The sequence below is a fragment of the Sus scrofa genome, chromosome 7 (genome assembly GCF_000003025.6).
Source record: "Sus scrofa isolate TJ Tabasco breed Duroc chromosome 7, Sscrofa11.1, whole genome shotgun sequence".
Lineage (NCBI taxonomy): Eukaryota > Metazoa > Chordata > Mammalia > Artiodactyla > Suidae > Sus > Sus scrofa.
The window spans coordinates 77,635,596-77,653,841 of NC_010449.5; the positions used below are offsets into that span (position 1 = coordinate 77,635,596).

At 47.8% G+C, this 18,246-nt stretch overlaps 1 protein-coding gene across 3 annotated transcripts in view; it reads left to right on the forward strand.

Moving 5' to 3' along the window:
- Positions 1-17,785, forward strand: part of SALL2 (spalt like transcription factor 2) — a 101,024-nt gene extending 83,239 nt beyond the window's left edge. Inside the window, exons 1-4 of one of the 3 annotated variants that reach the window (XM_021099287.1) lie at positions 3,376-3,732; positions 13,264-13,581; positions 13,701-16,072; positions 16,621-17,785. In XM_021099287.1, coding sequence (XP_020954946.1) covers positions 3,660-3,732; positions 13,264-13,581; positions 13,701-16,072; positions 16,621-16,860 — 3,003 coding nt within the window. In that variant the 5' untranslated portion in view covers positions 3,376-3,659 and the 3' untranslated portion in view covers positions 16,861-17,785. Of the gene's footprint in view, positions 1-3,375; positions 3,733-12,578; positions 12,836-13,263; positions 13,582-13,700; positions 16,073-16,620 lie in introns of those variants that run through there. The other 2 variants (XM_021099288.1, XM_021099290.1) reach the window with 2 other exon arrangements.

Sequence of the window (18,246 nt, forward strand, 5' to 3'; positions counted from 1 at the left end):
TCTGAGAGTTGAACATAGTAACTGGATTTCTTTAAAAAGCAACAACGTTCGATTATACCTCAATTTTTTAAAAAAGCAACAACTAATTTTTTGACACTAACAATATCTTAACATCTGTTTTAAATAATTCAGAGGCAACCTATGCTCACAAATGGAATTTCAGAGATTATTCTCTCGAGTGGCCTGGTTTGAAAATTGGCTCCATGATGTAAACACTCAACAGGACTTTAAGCTACTCCTGTTGAAAGAAAAAAATGGGAGTTCTCGTCGTGGCTCAGTGGTTAACGAATCCGACTAGGAACCATGAGCTTGCGGATTCGGTCCCTGCCCTTGCTCAGTGGGTTAACGATCTGGCGTTGCCGTGAGCTTGGTGTAGGTTGCAGACGTGGCTCAGATCCCGAGTTGCTGTGGCTCTGGCGTAGGCTGGTGGCTACAGCTCCGATTTGACCCCTAGCCTGGGAATCTCCATATGCTGCGGGAAGCGGCCCAAAAAAATAGCAAAAAGACAAAAAAAAAAAAAAAAATAGAAAGAAAAAAATGTTAACCCAATATGGAAGCCAAAATAGAAAATGTTAAAATTAGAAAATATCATGGGAGTTCCTCTGTGGCTCATCAGGCTAAGGGTCTGGTGGTATCACTGCAGTGGCTCAGGTTGCTGCTGCAGCGCGGGTTCGATCCCTGGCCCGGGAGTGTCCATATGCCACAGGTGTGGCAAAAAAAAAAAATAATAATAATAATTTTAAAAAATCTTCAGTTAAAAGGAGGAAAATATAAGAAGGAACCACAAAGCCAGAATAAAGAGCCCATCTTTACCACCAACTTCCCCCATCCAGAATATTCCCCTAGAGCCTCTCAGGCTCCCACATGGGAGTCCAAAGAACTGAGGGTAGGGAGCCAGGATACATCATCCCTTTTTCCCATCTTTTATTGTCTTCAGTACCCTTGAGTGCCTCTTCAGCTCTTAGGGAACTTAAATGCTTAGTTTAGAAGGTCAAAGGACCATGGAACATCTTCCAAAAATTAAATCACCGATTAAAGAAAGAAAATTGTTGTTTTAATATGCTCTTCTACTACTAAGTTTCTCTCAGTCTCTCTCCCCCTCCTCTCTCTCTCCACATCTCTCCTTTCATTCTCTCACCCTTTCTCTTCCTCCCTCCCTCCTTTTCTCCCTCTCCCTCCCTCTCTCTCCTTCCCCTCCCCTCTCCACTTCACCACACACAGAAACCCCTTTTCAAAGGGGCTTTTTTCCAACTCAGTGAAGTAAAGTCTTTGCCCCTTTGTGGGGAAGGCTCATTAACATTCCCACAGCAGCATCTCTTCAAGGATTTTACTTTTGTAACTCTGTGGGGAGGTCAAGAGGCCACAGTGGAGAGGTAAAAGGAAAAAAAATGGTAAATGGGGGAGGGCGGAAGAAAGGAGAGGAGGGGAAAGAGCCCTTCCTTTCACAATAAGGCCAGCAAGTAGGAGGGTGGACCAAAGCAGGAAAAGACCGGACAGACAAGACTCAGGAAAGAGATGACAATTGGGCCCCCAGATCTGCCCTTGGAGATCTCCAGACTCCTGAGAAAAGCAGAAAGCTATGTTCCTTCTCTCATTTCTCATCCTCAAAAAGGAAGTAAATGATGGAAACAGTGGGATGAAAGAGTGACAAGACCCAGTCCATTCCACTGAGAAATTAGATATTTTCCTGGCCTCAGTGTTCCCATTTTCCCTACAATAGCCTAGTGATAACTGCATCTGTTTACCACAGGAAGATTAACAGGATGAATTAAGACAATGTCAGCAAGAGTTCCAAGGGTAAACCATGGGGGAGACACTCAAGGTCCTGATCCCAAAGAACTGGGAAAATAATGGAGATTCAGTGAACTCCAAGGCAAAGATCAGAGTGCTTCCCAAATCTGAAGATCAGATGTGGGTACCCACCCCCATGTAACACCAGAAATTCTCCTACCATCTGTTTCTCTCCCTTTTTTAGCATTGCCAACAGAGCCTGGACTTGTGTAAGAGAAGAAATGAAGGTAACTTCACGTTTGCACCCAACACTATGAGTGAACTTTGCTTTGCTTTTCTCTCAGGATGCAGCTATCAGAGATTTATGTCACTAAACTCCAAAGGGAAAAATAATTTCCACTTTCCTAACTGACAGTGTTTCAGATGCTCTCTCATCTTAGCCAGAAAAGCAAAAGGTAAATAAGGTTAAAAGAGAGGGCATGGCATTATAGCTAGAAGATAGAGCATATCTAGATAGTCTATGCCCAGTAGTATGGTATTCCCCAAATTTAGGTAGGAACAACAAGGTCAGAAGTTAAAGAACAATAAACTAATTACCCTTAAGTGTGCAAGCTGAGCAGGAGAGACATCGTTGGTTGCCAAATCATGTATTTTAGACATAGAGGAATCCTTAAAGGTCAAACTTCATAGCCACAAGGAAATTCTTTCCACAGAATCCTTGACAATTGTTTTCAGCCTCTGTGAGAACATATTACAAAGAGCTCACAAATTCACTGGAGAGTCCATTGCCCTTTATAAAGTTCCTTTGTATTGAGCTGAAAGTGCCTCCTTGTAGCTTCTACTCTGGAGTACCACGGAACTCATTTACACCATCTTCTCCAAGGTGGTATCCCTTCAACCCTGGAAGCTGGACAGGAGTAGGAGAGACAGAAGTGCCACTGACCCTGTAGCTATTTTAAATTAGATTCCTTAAATGAGATCAATCACTTCTCTTTTTCCATGCTAGGAGTCTGGTAGCATATTGTACCTTTAATGAGGTAGTAGAAAAAAAAAAAATGCTAGACTGGCTTCAAGGCTTCTCCCTGTTACATCATAGCTGTGCAACCTCCGATAGGTTACTTAACCTCACTGAGCCTTTTGGTTCATCTATAAAGAGGATCATCTATAAATAGAAGTAGTAAAACCTGCTGTGCTAATCTCAGAGTTGTAATACTCACAATATGTCATGTACATGAAAATATCCTGTAAATTATAAAGGGATCTACATACATTAAGTAGTTATTATAATAACTGTTTTTACTTGATCTTTTTATCAGCCTTCCATATCCTCATTTTTGACTGGCAGGTAGCTGATTTGTCAACCTTATAATCTGGGTATACCATAAAGTTCTCATTTCAGTTTATACCCCAGAAGCAGTCATATCATCAAACAAGGTGGCATGGAATCATGAAATAACCAAAAAGCACGGTGGAGTGAAGATCTTAGAAGAGGGTTAGAAAAACAACCGAGGGACATTTTCTGAACAGACAGCATGGTGAGAGGCCCGAGCCCTGGCAGGGAGGAGAGGGTTAAATCCCTTCCTCTGCAGTACAAAAGAAAAGAGTGTGCGGAAAGATTAGGATTTTTGCTTTTACAATGGGAGCTGCAGAAGCGTAGGGAAGAAGCTGAAGAAAAAAAAGGGGGCGTCTCCCCTTTAAAGACTTGCAGAGATTGAGAGAGAAAGAGAGAGAGTCAGGGACAGAGAATCAGAGAGAGCGCACGCGTCTGTCTGTCCGTCCCAGGAAACGAGAACATCTCTGCTTCACAGTGATTGGCACTGGGGGAGGCATCAGTTGGCTTTAGACCCAAGGGGGAGACCAGACCAGGTCACCCCGGTTAAGACTAAGTGAGCGTTGCCCCTCCCTATCCCACCTCTCTCTACCCGGGAATGTCTCGGCGAAAGCAGCGGAAACCCCAACAGTTAATCTCGGACTGCGAAGGTCCCAGCGCGTCTGAGAACGGTGGGTGCCTGGGGAGGGTGGGGGAGCCCTGAGTCCAAGCCTGTGTGGGTCAGGCCAGGGCAAGGGAGGGCACCCGGGCCATGGGCGAAACCAGGGGGAGGACTTGGTCACTGGGTGGGAGTCGGGGGTGAAGGAGTTGAGATGCAGGGAGTGAGGAGATGACCTGTGCCCGGGAGAAGACCTGCTTGGCTTTTCTCGGGAATTGATTCTGTTTGTGTTTTCTGTGTTGTTTTTCTCGGCTGAAATGGAGTTTTCAAACTGGCTCTGTCTCCCCACCCAAGAGTTTTCTCCCCAGGTCCCCCTTTGCTCACTGGTCTTTGTGCCGTTGCTAAGTAACCTCCTCAGACCTGAAGACCGTCTCTTAGGGGTGGGATTTCCCCCCTCGCCTTTCTTTCTGGGGAGTTGGGTTGCAAGAGAATGAATTGGATAAACGTGAAGGTTCCCCTGAGGGAGAAGAGAAAAAAGTTTCTCATTGTTGGGCTGAGCAGACAGCAGAGCAGAACTCCCAAAGGGAGTGAGCTAAAGCCGGTCAGATGTAGCTTGGTTTGGGATGTGTATCTGTGTCACCTGGCGTAGAGGCTGGAGGAAAGGTCTGGGTGAGGGGCATGGGTTGGTTTGTGCTTCAGGGGAGGCCAAGCTAAAAAAAAAAAAAAATGTATGAGTTAACATACCTGTTAATACAAGCATACCATTTTATGAGGGTATTAGGATATCATCAGTTTCCTTAAGTAACAGATTTTCTTTGTGAGTTTTCATGTATTCTTAAAATATTCCAGTGAGTAAGAGGCAGCCTACAGGGCAACTAGGGTACACAGAAGTGACATTGCCCAGCCTCAGAAACAGAGGCATTGTCGAGACAGAAAACTAGGTTTCATGATATTCAGGGTAGGTGGTGCTGACTCCACATAAATTAGGGTTTTCCAAACTTGCTTGATTATGGGTAGATCTGGGCTAGGGTCGGGGAATCTATATCTTTGCAAATGTCCAGATAATTCTTAAGATTGAGCAAGTTTGGGACAATCTGGCTACATATGTTCACTTTATGAAACTCTGAAAGTCCTGGTTCAGGGATTAACTAATTTGCTTAGCAAATAATTGATTCACCCAACAATATAGTGTAGGATTAAGTACAAGGGTTCTGAAGCCAGACGTTTAGGATTCAAATCCTTGCTCTACCATTTGGTTAGCTCTGCAATCTTGGTTGGTTGACTTTGCCTTTCCATGCCTCAGTTTCCTCATCTGTGAAATAGGAATGATTCACGCTAGCTACCTCATGAGGTTATTGTGAAATGAGTTAGTACATATTAATACACTTGGAAAAATATGGTACAGTCCCTATCATAAATAAGTACTTAATATGTGAGTATTATTAGCATTATATGTGAGTACAGTGGCACTTCCTGCAAGTGCTGAAATATGATCAAGGCTCAGGAGCCTCTTGGTGAACTTAAGCATTTCTTTATGAAATGTGTGCAGTGAAAAGCTTTAGGATAATGTATTTGTAGTGACTAAAACTAGATCACTGATTAAATTTACCTTTCCACCTGTTGTTTAAAAAAAAAAAAAAAGATACGATCAAATCAGGGCACCACGTGCTATGGAACAGCCTTAGCAGACATACTGGGTTTTGGGTAGAGAGCATCCCCCTTGAGTCAGTGCTTTACTAGGATCCCACTGTGCCAATATTAAGAGGTTCAGGCTGGTGGCATCCTACCCTCCTGGGACATATTAGCCCTTCTTAATGCTGCTACAGGCCGGATGTTTCCTCCTGCTGCTCTACAGGAGACTTCCCCCAGAGCCTCAGAGTTGCCTTACAGCTCTGCTCCCCTGCTGGTTGGATTGTGGAACAATGCTGAGTCCCCTCCACTCCAGAGGCATCCTCTCCTTTCTTCCCCTCTCCTCTCTTCTCCCCACATCCTCAGTTTACCCATTCCCCATACCACTGCTGAGCAAGAATCTGGAAGGAAGTCACAAGAAGTCTTTCACAGCTGCCCTGGGTGGATTCTCAAGCCCCACTTGGGACTGTGAACACTTGGGGGCTTAGGGGTACTGCTACAAAGCTGTCTCCATAGAAACAGTACAGGCTTGAACCCAGTGACAGCAACAAATTTCAGTTAAGATTTTTTTCCTCTGAGCCATAAAAGTTAGAAACATAAATATAAGGAGCAAGAAAGCAGTAGTAACCTTAAGAAAGCCCAAGGGGTCTCGATTCCAAATTCTCCGGAGACTGAAAGATCCTGAGCTACTTGCATGACCTAGAATGTTCACTGGGTCTCACTTGTGAAAAATGAGGTGGAATTTTAGATCAAATCTAAAATTCCTTCCTGCTCTTGTAAGATATATAGATAGGGTTTCTATTCACTTATGTGATCTTCAGCTGCCTGAGTTTTCCCCAGGGACATTTTCTTGTTCTGCATGCCCCTAAATTAGGTAGGGAGAGCTAATATTGGAGGCTCTCATGTGTGTCCTTTTACAAATGTACCTGTGAAACTATGGATATCATTGTGAGAGTCAGCAGACATTTATTTAGGAGACAAGGGTGCCACTAGGGTTTTCAGGAGTCTTTGCCTTCTTTTAAGCAATGTTTACCCTATGTGACAAGCAAATGCTGAGCCTTTGTTGCACATTTTAAAAGCCTCATCTCTGCAGTGACCTAAGATGTCACCAAGACACAGTCTGAAAAACCTGTTTTCCAGCCCTGTTTCTACTCAGTTTCCCTGACCAGAACACCAAAACCTAACAGAATAGTTATTGCACAGAATGATGAGAAGGAAATAGTCTATTTACTTAAAAACTCTGGAGAGAGAAAAAATTTTCTCTCTCCCCTACAGAGTCTAGAAATCTGGATTAGAGAACATAAGGGGTGTGAATAGGGAAAATGTAAACTAGTACATCTGGGAAATAAAGGAAACGATCAGAAACCCAGATATTTAGTGAGAAGGAGAAACCAGGACAACAGCCAGACAGATCTAGAGGGAGAAATGGAAGTTGGCAGACATCAAGAGCAAAAGGGGAAAGAAGGCAAAAATAGAGTTTTGAGGGTTCTGTTCTCTTTATTACTGAATGTAGAGAACATTGTCTCTCAGGGGTATTGAGCCCTGAAACTTTCAGCCCTAAGGACCCCTGGGTCAAAAACAAAACCTTTCCAAGTAGATAGAAAGTAACTCTGGCAGCATACAACAGAGCCCTGGATAAGGAAGCAGGAAACCTGGTTTTCAATCCAGCTTCGACCGTGAAGCTTTGTGACCTTGGACAAGTCCATTCTTTCTCCAGGGCTTCAGCTTTTAGCCTTTAAATGATAACATCCTTTGCTAAAACTCACCAAGCATTTAGTATTTGTCAGGTGCTATGCTAGGCCCTTTATGTATTTCCTCATTTATCCCTCCCAACTCCATTCCTACCTCCGTTAAATTTTTAAAAATTTATTATAAAATATACATAATAAAATTAGTTTTTAAGCAACAATTCAGTGGCATTAAGTATATTCACAGTGTTATGCAACCATCACCACCATCCATTTCCAGAACTCTTTCGTTTTTTTTGCAAAACTGAAACTCAATAGCCCTTAAACAGTATCTCCTCATTCCCTTCACCTCATCCCTCCCAGCCCCTGGCACTCACCATTCTATTTTCTGTCTTTCTGAATTTACCAGTTCTAGGTACTTCATATCATGAACTCATACAAAATTTGTCCTTTTGTGTCTGGCATATTTCACTTAGCATAATGTTTTCAAGGCTCATCATGTTGTAGCACGTATACAAATTTCATTTTTGTGGCTATGCCCCCATTTTAAAGATCCAGGCGTTCCCACTGTGGCTCGGTGGGTCAATGACCTGGCTTATCTCTGTGGAGGCACTGGTTCAATCCCCAGCCTGGCACAGTGTGTTAAAAGATGCAACATTCCCGAAGCTGTAGTGTAGGTCGCAGATGAGGATCAGATTCGATCCCAGGCCAGGGAACTTCCATATGCCTCAGGTGAGCAAATAAAAATTAAAAAATAGGAATTCCCACTGTGGCACAATGGGATCAGTGGTGTCTCTGCAACACCAGGATGCAGGTTCAGTCCCCACCCTGGCACAGTGGGTTAAAGGATCAGGTTGGAGTTCGTGTTGTGGCTCAGCGGTAACGAACCCCACTAGTATCCATGAGGTTGCTGGTTTGATCCCTGGCCCCCCTCAGTGGGTTAAAGATCCTGTGTTGCCATGAGCTTTGGTGTAGGCCACAGACGTGGCTGGGATCTGGGGTGGCTGTGGCTGTGGCTGGCAATTTCAGCTCTGACTTGTCCCCTAGTCTGTGAACTTCCATATGCTGCAGGTACGGCCCTAAAAAGAAAAAAAAAAAAAAAATGGGATGGGGATGCCATAGCTGCAGGTAGGTGGTAACTGTGGCTAGGATTTGATCCCTGACCTGGGAACTCCATAGGCTGCAGGATGGCCAAAAAAAGAAAACAAAACAAAAAATTAAATAAATAAATAAATAGAAATCCAAGCTTTTGAAAAATGAAGAAAATTTCCCAAGGTCACAAAGATTAGGTGCTGAGACTTAGAGTTCCCTGGTGGCTCCGTGGGTTAAGGTTTTAGCTTTGTCACTGCTATGGCTCGTGTCACTGCTGTTGCGTGGGTTCAATACCTGGCCTGGGAACTTCTGCATGTGAGGCAAATAAAAAAATTAAGTAAATAAACAATATTCGTTTTTTAAAAGAACAAAGTTCTGGGGCTTTAACTCAGGTCTGATTGAGAATTGGCACTCTCAATCACTGTGCTTAATAAGAGGTCAGATCTCTGAAGTCCCTTCCAAAATGGTATGACCACGGTAAGTGCCGAGTCCTTTGATGTCCAAAAAAATATCCATTAAAAAAACCTTTGTTGCGTTTGATCTAAGATATTCCTATCCTGGAAACAAATATATTTTTCTCACCTAGCACCAGATGTACCTTGGCACAGGCCACGGGTGCATTTACTGGGTGTGGGTGGCAAAGGAGTATACGTATGCATTTAGAAGAGGGGAGTGAGGAAGAGAAGATGAGACATTCTCCCTTAGAAGTAGTCTATAGCAGCAGTTACAGAATCAATTCATAATTATGGACACTAACAATTGGTGTTGGTCCAACATTAACAGCATGTTTTTTTCTTTTTTCTTTTTGTTTTTAGTGCCACGCCTGAGGCATATGGAAGTTCCCAGTCCAGGGGTCAAATCAGAGCTACAGCTGCTGGCCTATGCCACAGCCACAACAAAGCTGGATCCTTAATCTATTGAGCAAGGCCAGGGATCAAACCCTCATCCTCATGGATACTAGTCAGATTCATTTCCACTGAGCCACAGAGGAAGCTCCCTAAGAGCAAGTTTAGTCAGGGGCTCGGTTCACTTTCTTTTATGACTGGATGATGTTTGAACTCTGTGTAGAACAAGCCTTTCATTTTATAATTAGAAATAATGGCTCAAGATGCACAGACCCTAGGAAAGGCATTACAGTCACTTAAATTCAGTCAGGTGTATATTCTATCAAATTCTGTTCATGGAAGCAGGATACAAGAGAGCCAAAGTGTGACTGTGGCCAAGAATAGAAGAAAGGGGAGTTCCCGGCATGGTGCAGCAGAAACGAATCCGACTAGGAGCCATGAGGTTGTGGGTTCCATCCCTGGCCTTGCTCAGTGGATTAAGGATCTGGCGTTGCCATGAGCTGTGGTGCAGGTTGAAGACACGGCTTGGATCTGATGTGGATGTGGCTGTGGCTGTGGTATAGGCTGGCAGCTGTAGCTCTGATTGGACCCCTAGCCTGGGAACCTCCATATGCCAAGAGTGTGGCCCTAATGGGAAGATTTTGCATTGAGCAGCTCATTTTGCCTCCATCCTAATTTTGGCCAAGTTGAGCACAGGTAAGATTTGTGAGAAGCAGGGTGAAAGGTTTGATGGGGAGGACACTGCTCTGATATATACTGTGGGTCTCATCCTTGGCTGAACATTGGAATCACTTGAGGAGCTTTACAAACACTGATGCCTAAATCCCACCCTCAGGAAATCTGAATTAACTGGTCTGAATTAATTTCTAAAACTCTTGCAGTGATTCTAATGGGTAGCAAAGTTTGAGAACCTCTTTTCAACTCTACCACCCTGCTACCCACCAATTTTTCTCTTTGTTCTCCCAGCCATTCTCTCCCAAGTGTGATGAGCCACCGTCACCTGGTTTCCTTTGTCGTTGTCATTTCAGCTCTTTATAAATGTAAACAAGCATGTCCAGGTCTCAGTCCTATGTTCATCCCAGACTTTGCATGTGAGCCAGGATAGCTTACCTCACCTTATCTGCTATCTAGGGACACCATTACCAGCTTAGTTTATTCCTGTGTTTATGACTTCATTCGTATCTGCCTAAGAATCCTGCCCCCCTTCTTGGGACAGGCATTGAGTGCAAAGTGCTGAGAAATAGAGGGTTCCTCTTACAGGTGGCTGTTGATCCTTCACCTTTCAGCAGGGACTGAATTTACCCTAAAGAAGAGTGCAGATCAAATTACGCATCAGAAAGCAAGTTTCATTAAAGAGCAAGAAAGGGGACAGTGTTTCCCAGGAGAAGATGAAAAGAAAAGGATTTCTTTTCTTGTCGGAAGACTTGACAAAACAGCAACTTGATATCAAATGTTCAATGCTAATTAACAAATGCTCAGAGAAAGCTTCCATCTGATTCCCTCTCCCTTCCTGAGGCCAGAGAGCAAATGGCAGGTAGGAGCCACACAAGGCCCTTTCTCTAGCATTTGGGAAGCCACACAGTGTTGATATGCTTGGGAGAGCACTGGACAGGAGTCAAAATTCTGAATGCTTGCTTCACTAAATTACTGTGTGAACTTGGGAAAGTCACTTAGCCCCTCCAAGCTTCAATTTCCTTATTTGTAAAAACAAATAGCATTGTATTAATCCGTGACTTGCCATACTTGAAACAGAACTTCCTCTCCCTCATAATAAGGGGCCAGGCCTGGAAGCAAATAGCATCTGTTTCAGAGCCATCCTTCACAACATTAAGGCCCTCGTGATTATCTGCCTTTTCAAAGTATAATTCAGTGCAATGTTTTAAATCAAAGTGGACGTTACTAATATTACATTGTTTCAGCTCCTCCCTCCCCACTGCTGTCAATGATATGAGCCTCAGAAATTAATAAGATAATCTTATTAGAAAACAGATCTAATTTCATTATATGTGTATTTTAGGTTATTTTGATTGCTTTGCCATTGACCATGTAAATTCTCTAATCCACAATATTTGGAAGTCCTCTCAAAATTTAAAGTCCCATATGTACATATTATTATTATTATTGGTCTTTTGTCTATTTAGGGCCACACCCGCAGCAGCATATGGAGGTTCCCAGGCTTGGGGTTGAATTGGAGCTGCCAGCCTACACCACAGCCACATCCACACCAGATCCGAGCTTCATCTGCAACCTTCACCACAGCTCATGGCAATGCCGGATCCTTAACCCACTGAGCAAGGCCAGGGATCGAACCTATGTCCTCAGGTTACTAGTCAGGTTCGTTAACCACTGAGCCACGATGGGAACTCCTGGACATATTATTTTATCCCCATAATATTTCTCTAAGATAGCACAGCTACAATATTGCCAATTTACAGAAAAGGAAATAGTGCTTGGTGCTCCTTTAACAAGCCAGGCAAGAATGGGACTGGAATTAGAACAATGTGGATTTACAGGCACCCAAGCAAACCTCAAAACTAAAAAGACTTGTAGTCACTTCCTGTACGATAAGCTCTTTTAGGAAGCGGGGGAAACCCATTAAAACTTTAGGTAGAAAGGGAATACAGAGTACCTGGTCCAGGAGGCATCTTACCCCTACTTATCCTCACTCTGAATAGGAGGCCACTTCTGAGCCTGTGAGCAGGTGTTAAGTCATTTATAGGCATTCAAACCAGGTTGGGGCTAAAAGGGACTGTAGGCACTGAGAAGCCGCCTGGTAGCTCCCTCCTACTGCATTTTTTCCATTGTTTCTGGAGGAGCTCCCCTCCCCCCAGATTAGAACTAGGTGGGCCTCCGTAGGCCTCTGCAGGCCAGCGTCTCCCCAAACCTAGCTGCCCCTAATAGTGGCTGTGTTGCCAGAGAAGGACAACGGAGGAGGAAGAAGAAGGATAGAGAAACGGTACTAAATAGATGGCTCCTTAAATAAACTTTAACTCTAAGTGTGGGCCGGGAGATCTGTGGAGTAACTTGTATTCAGCTATTATTCTGGGGGAGGAGGGGCAGGGAGTAACGGGGCTCAGTGTTCCCCTGAGGGGAGTCCTGAAAAGACTTCCTTGGAGATTCTACCTCGCAGCCTCCCACCCGTCCTGAGAAACTTCTTTTGTGGAGGGAGGTGGGAATGGGGGTGAGGAAAACAGAACAACACTTGGGAGTATTTGGGAGTGTGTGGATGAGGGCTGGGTGTTCTGGGTTCCCTCCTCTCGCTCTGGCCCTCAGACCACCCTCTCTGGCGTCCACGTTTCCCAAGCTCAGCGGATTCTTTATCCAAAGTAAGAGAAGCCTATCGCTTTGCTCTATTGAGCAAGGCTGTGTTTCCTACTGTGCCCCCTTGAGCTTGCTGGGAGGGCAAGTCTGGGCAAAGACATCTGAGTGGCGGGGGGAGCTGACAGAGGGCAAGGAAAGGTAGACACCCCCCCCCCCGCCCCATGCCCCACAGCACCTGTCACTGAGCCTCCGGAAATGCTCCTGGGCTCTGGGCTCCCGCCCCCACGCACCCATCTCCCGCTCCCGCCTCCCTCCTCCTCCTCCAGCTCCCGCCTCCCTCCCCAGCAGCTCCTCCCCCATCTCCCCTCTCCCAGCTTTCACGCTCCAGCTCCTCCCCTCCTCCGCGTCTCCCGCTCCCCTCCCCCTCCTTCGCTGCTCCCAGCCCCCGCCGCCGCCGCCGCCGCCGATCTCCATCTCTGCAGTCTGGGCCGCTGAGTGCAGAGGCTGCTGCGGCCCTGGCGGCCACTGCCGCCTCCCCCAATCCGGATACCCATTGTCTCCCGATTCACTCAGCTCTCCACCTCCCTCACAACCATGGCGCACGAAGCCGGGAGGAGCTCTCGTCTCGGGGGGTCCTGCGGGGAGCCCGCGGAGCTTAGAGGTGCGGTAGGGCCCGACCCGGGCAGGGTCTGGGGGCCGAGGGGACGCGCGGGGGTAAGGACTTTCGGTGAACGAGATAAAATGCATGATTCTCTGCTTAGGACCCTATCCTCACACCCAGTCCTTGCTCCGGCGGTGGCCAGAAGCGCGCGCGCGCGTGTATGTGTATGTCCCGCGGGGTGGGGGGGGGGGAAGGGGAGGAATAGCTTGTGCATGCCCGTTCCCCCTCCCGGTCCCGCACCCCCCACCCTGCCCGATGCTGGGGTGTCTCTGTGTCCAGGCGGGTCAGCACTGAGCTGTAGTCTTCAGCACGGCATTATGGTGAGCTCATCTCCCCACCCCCCACTAGTGGTGCGCCGTTGTTAATTAGAGCCTCTCTATACCCATCCCAACCCCACCACCCACGCTCTCGCCTTGTCTTCTCCCCAGGTGATGCTAGTGAGGAGGACCACCCCCAAGTCTGTGCCAAGTGCTGCGCTCAATTCACTGACCCAACTGAATTCGTCGCCCACCAGAACGCATGTTCTACCGATCCCCCTGTTATGGTGATAATTGGGGGCCAGGAGAACCCCAACAACTCTTCGACCGCTTCTGAACCCCGGCCTGAAGGCCGCAATAGTCCCCAGGTCATGGAGGCAGAGCACGGCAACCCCTCGGATTCCGGGTCCTCTGTACCCACAGATCCCACCTGGGGCCCAGAGCGGAGGGGAGAGGAGTCTTCCGGGCACTTCCTTGTCGCTGCCACAGGTACAGCAGCTGGGGGAGGCGGGGGCCTGATCTTGGCCAGTCCCAAGCTAGGAGCAACCCCATTACCTCCAGAATCTACCCCCGCACCCCCCCTCCTCCACCTCCTCCTCCACCCCCAGGTGTAGGCAGCGGCCACTTGAACATCCCTCTGATCTTGGAAGAGCTCCGGGTGCTGCAGCAGCGGCAGATCCATCAAATGCAGATGACTGAGCAAATCTGCCGCCAGGTGCTGCTGCTTGGTTCCTTAGGCCAGACGGTTGGCACCCCTTCCAGTCCCTCAGAGTTACCTGGGACAGGGACTGCCTCCTCCACCAAGCCCCTTCTTCCCCTCTTCAGCCCCATCAAGCCCGTCCAAACTAGCAAGACACTGGCACCTTCCTCCACCTCCTCCTCCTCGGGGGCAGAAACACCCAAACAGGCTTTCTTCCATCTTTATCATCCACTAGGGTCACAGCACCCTTTTTCTGCTGGAGGGGTCGGGCGAAGCCACAAACCCACCCCTGCCCCATCCCCAGCCCTGCCAGGCAGCACAGATCAGCTGATTGCCTCACCTCATCTGGCATTCCCAGGCACCACGGGACTATTGGCCGCCCAGTGTCTTGGGGCAGCCCGGGGCCTCGAGGCTGCTGCCTCCCCGGGTCTCCTAAAGCCAAAGAATGGAGGTGGTGAGCTGGGCTATGGGGAAGTGATGGGTCCCTTGGAAAAACCCGGCGGACGGCACAAATGCCGCTTCTGTGCCAAAGTATTTGGCAGTGACAGTGCCCTGCAGATCCACCTGCGTTCGCACACGGGCGAGCGGCCCTATAAGTGTAATGTCTGTGGCAACCGCTTTACCACACGTGGCAACCTCAAAGTGCATTTCCACCGGCATCGGGAGAAATACCCCCATGTGCAGATGAACCCTCACCCGGTACCAGAGCATCTAGATTACGTCATCACCAGCAGTGGCCTGCCCTATGGTATGTCAGTGCCACCAGAGAAGGCTGAGGAGGAGGCAGCCCTGCCAGGTGGAGGTGTGGAACGCAAGCCTCTGGTGGCCTCTACCACAGCACTCAGTGCCACAGAGAGCTTGACTCTGCTCTCTACCGGTGCAGGCACAGCTACGGCCTCTGCACTCCCTGCTTTCAATAAGTTTGTGCTCATGAAAGCGGTCGAGCCAAAGAGTAAAGCTGATGAAAATACCCCACCAGGGAGTGAGGGCTCAGCCATCGCCGGGGTGGCAGAGAGTGGCACAGCAACCCGCATGCAGCTCAGTAAGCTGGTGACTTCACTACCCAGCTGGGCACTGCTTACCAACCACTTTAAGTCCACCGGGAGCTTCCCTTTCCCTTATGTGCTTGAGCCCTTGGGGGCTTCCCCCTCTGAGACATCAAAGCTGCAGCAACTGGTGGAAAAGATTGACCGTCAAGGAGCCGTGGCAGTAGCTTCTACTGCCTCGGGAGCTCCCACCACCTCGGCCCCTGCAACTTCATCCTCAGCCTCATCTGGACCTAACCAGTGTGTCATCTGTCTGCGGGTGCTGAGCTGTCCTCGAGCACTGCGCCTGCATTACGGCCAACATGGAGGCGAGCGGCCCTTCAAATGCAAAGTGTGTGGCAGAGCTTTCTCCACCCGGGGCAATCTGCGTGCACATTTCGTGGGCCACAAGGCTAGTCCAGCTGCCCGGGCCCAGAACTCCTGTCCCATCTGCCAGAAGAAGTTCACCAACGCTGTCACTCTGCAGCAGCATGTTCGGATGCACCTGGGGGGCCAGATCCCCAATGGTGGTACCACGCTCCCTGAAGGCGGGGGAGCTGCCCAGGAGAATGGCTCTGAGCAATCTACAGTCTCTGGAGCAGGGAGCTTCCCTCAGCAGCCATCCCAGCAGCCATCTCCAGAAGAGTTGTCTGAAGAGGAGGAGGAGGAGGAAGAAGAAGAGGAAGATGTGACTGATGAAGATTCCCTAGCAGGGAGAGGCTCTGAGAGTGGGGGTGAGAAGGCAATATCGGTGCGGGGTGATTCAGAAGAGGCCTCTGGGGCAGAAGAAGAAGTGGGGACTGTGGCAGCTGCGGCTACAGCTGGAAAGGAGATGGACAGTAATGAGAAAGTGATTCAACAGCCTTCTCTGCCACCACCCCCACCACCTGACAGCCTGGATCAAACACAGCCAATGGAGCAGGGAAGCAGTGATGTGGCCAGAGGCACAGAAGAGGTGGGCAAGCCAGAAAGGAGTTCCAGCCCGGCATCAGTGATGGCCCTGGAAGGGGAAGGCAGCAGCACCACCTTGGTGGAGGAGCTGAGCCTGCAGGAAGTGATGAGAAAGGAGCCAGGAGAGAGCACTAGCAGAAAGGCCTGTGAGGTGTGTGGCCAGACCTTTCCCACCCAGGCAGCTCTGGAGGACCATCAGAAGACCCACCCCAAGGAGGGGCCACTCTTTACTTGTGTTTTCTGCAGGCAGGGCTTTCTCGAGCGGGCTACCCTCAAGAAGCATATGCTGCTGGCTCACCACCAGGTACAGCCCTTTGCCCCTCATGGCCCTCAGAATATTGCTGCTCTTTCCTTGGTCCCAGGCTGTTCACCTTCTATCACTTCCTCGGGGCTCTCCCCCTTTCCCCGAAAAGATGACCCCACAATCCCATGAGCCTGTTTTTCTGTACCTGCTGCCCCTTGAACCAAGGAGCAGAAACTGAGAGCTCTGTAGAAGGACCTCCACAATCTGTGAGTCCTTATTTGTTTCTCTGAGTTCTTATGTGCTATGTCCCTAGTGGCTTTTCTATAACCCCTGAGCTTCGAAATCGTTGTGCTCACAGTGGGATTACCCCCTGAGAAACTTTTCTTCCCTCTTCATTCGTTGTACCTGAGGACCATAGATTCTCTACAGCTTTCACGTTCCCAAGAAGAACCCTCTGCAACTTCCCTGGGGATGACCCTTCTGCCCCCTCCCCTCTCCTCTCCCTTTGTCAGGTGCACCTGAACACCCGCATTTGGAATTGCAGCCCAGGCCAAAGGGGCGGGCAGCTGTCCCTGGAGGGCCTAGGGCAACCCCTCTCTGGTAACCAGGATGTAGCTTTCCTGTCAAGTGACCTGCCCACCAAGCCCCAGAGTTCCAGCTCCATCTCCATCTCCACTACCACTTCAGGCCCCGCACCACCAGTGCTCTTTGGCCCAGGAACTGTGGCTGGGAAGTTGCCTCCAGCAGTGGGATCCAGAGAAGCCAAGGAGAAGAGAGCCCCCCTCTTCCTCTTTTGGCCTCTTGCATCCAAGACAGTGCCTGAGAAGCCCAACACAGAAGAGAAGTAGCAAACTGTACATTCCTTCTCCTTCCCCTGCTCCAGAAGGTGCCAACAATGAAGATGAAATACTATCTGTATCTGGTGGCTCAGCCCCAGGGGGTAGGGAGAAATGAAGGACACTCTTCCAAGCAGTAAGGCACTTAGTCACATTAAGGCAAAGGTGTTGGCCAGTTAATATGCAAAGATATTTCAAACTTCTCATATCCTTCATCTTTGCCTCTCAAAATTAGGAAACTGGTGGATTTCTTGCCAAGAAGTCTCCCTTGGGATATTTGGGGAAGGAAAGGTAAAGTTCATATCTTTAACAGGCATTGTTGATGAGGGTCATTGAAGGAATAATGGAGAGTTGAGGTGTGTTGCTAAAGCATAGGACTTGCTGAGAACCAATGTGATTAAGAAAGGGGCCTAATGTAAGGGAGGGGACCTCAAATTCTTGTTTGGATGGGTGTCATGAATGTTCTTTTGGACTAATGGTGACTTAGTGTGCAGCAATGCACCATGGATCATGGGGAATTTCCTAGCACTAGCGTGCTTCTAGTTTTAGATAACTCCCACCTTTAGTCCCTGGCCCCTTGTATTTTCCTCTCTTCCTCTCTCAAGGACCACTTCCTCCCCATTTTGCCTGTCCATGGACTGGGGCTTATGTCTTTGCACTGTCTGGTTCTTAGTGTCCCAGACTCTGGGAGATGAGCTCCAAATGCTGTCCTCCCTGCCTCGTCCTGTAACGAGATATAGTATTTACTCTTAACATAGGATCATTTGAAACAGGAGTTCTGAGGAGGAGAGAGTGAGGGTTCTGCTATTGACTGACTTGAGAGGTGGCTTCTCCTCCAAAGGTGTAGGCTCCAGAGTTTCCTAACATAGTAAATGTAAAGAGCAGATAAGGGAAATAATAGTGTCTTTCTCTTTTCATTAAAGGTGTTTTAACCAAATATTTGTGTGTTTCTACTTATTTCGTGGCTAAATAGCCAGCTGGAGTGTGACAATCGGCATTCCCTAACATTGAGATTGCCTTCCCACCTACATTTCCTGCCAAAGCTGAACATATGGTGTTGAAATATTTAATTTGCTCAGCCTTGTCCTAAAAACAACCTCCAGTGAGTATAATTTCCTTGTAGAAGTGGGGTTTATGTTCTCAAAATGTAGGGGATTTGCTCACTGTGCCTAGTCATTGTCTAGGTTTTCCCTTTCCTTAGAACCTTCCAAACCAGGCTTTTGTATTTTATTTTGTTTGGTGGTTGAAGGCTGTTTCTTTTCTTTTCTTTCTTTCTTTTTTTTTTTTTTTTTTTTTTTTTTTTTTTTTTCATTTGCTGAGCTTTAAGAATAGATTAGAAAATATATATATTTTGTCTTTTTTTTAGGGCTGCACCCACGGCATATGGAGGTTTCCAGG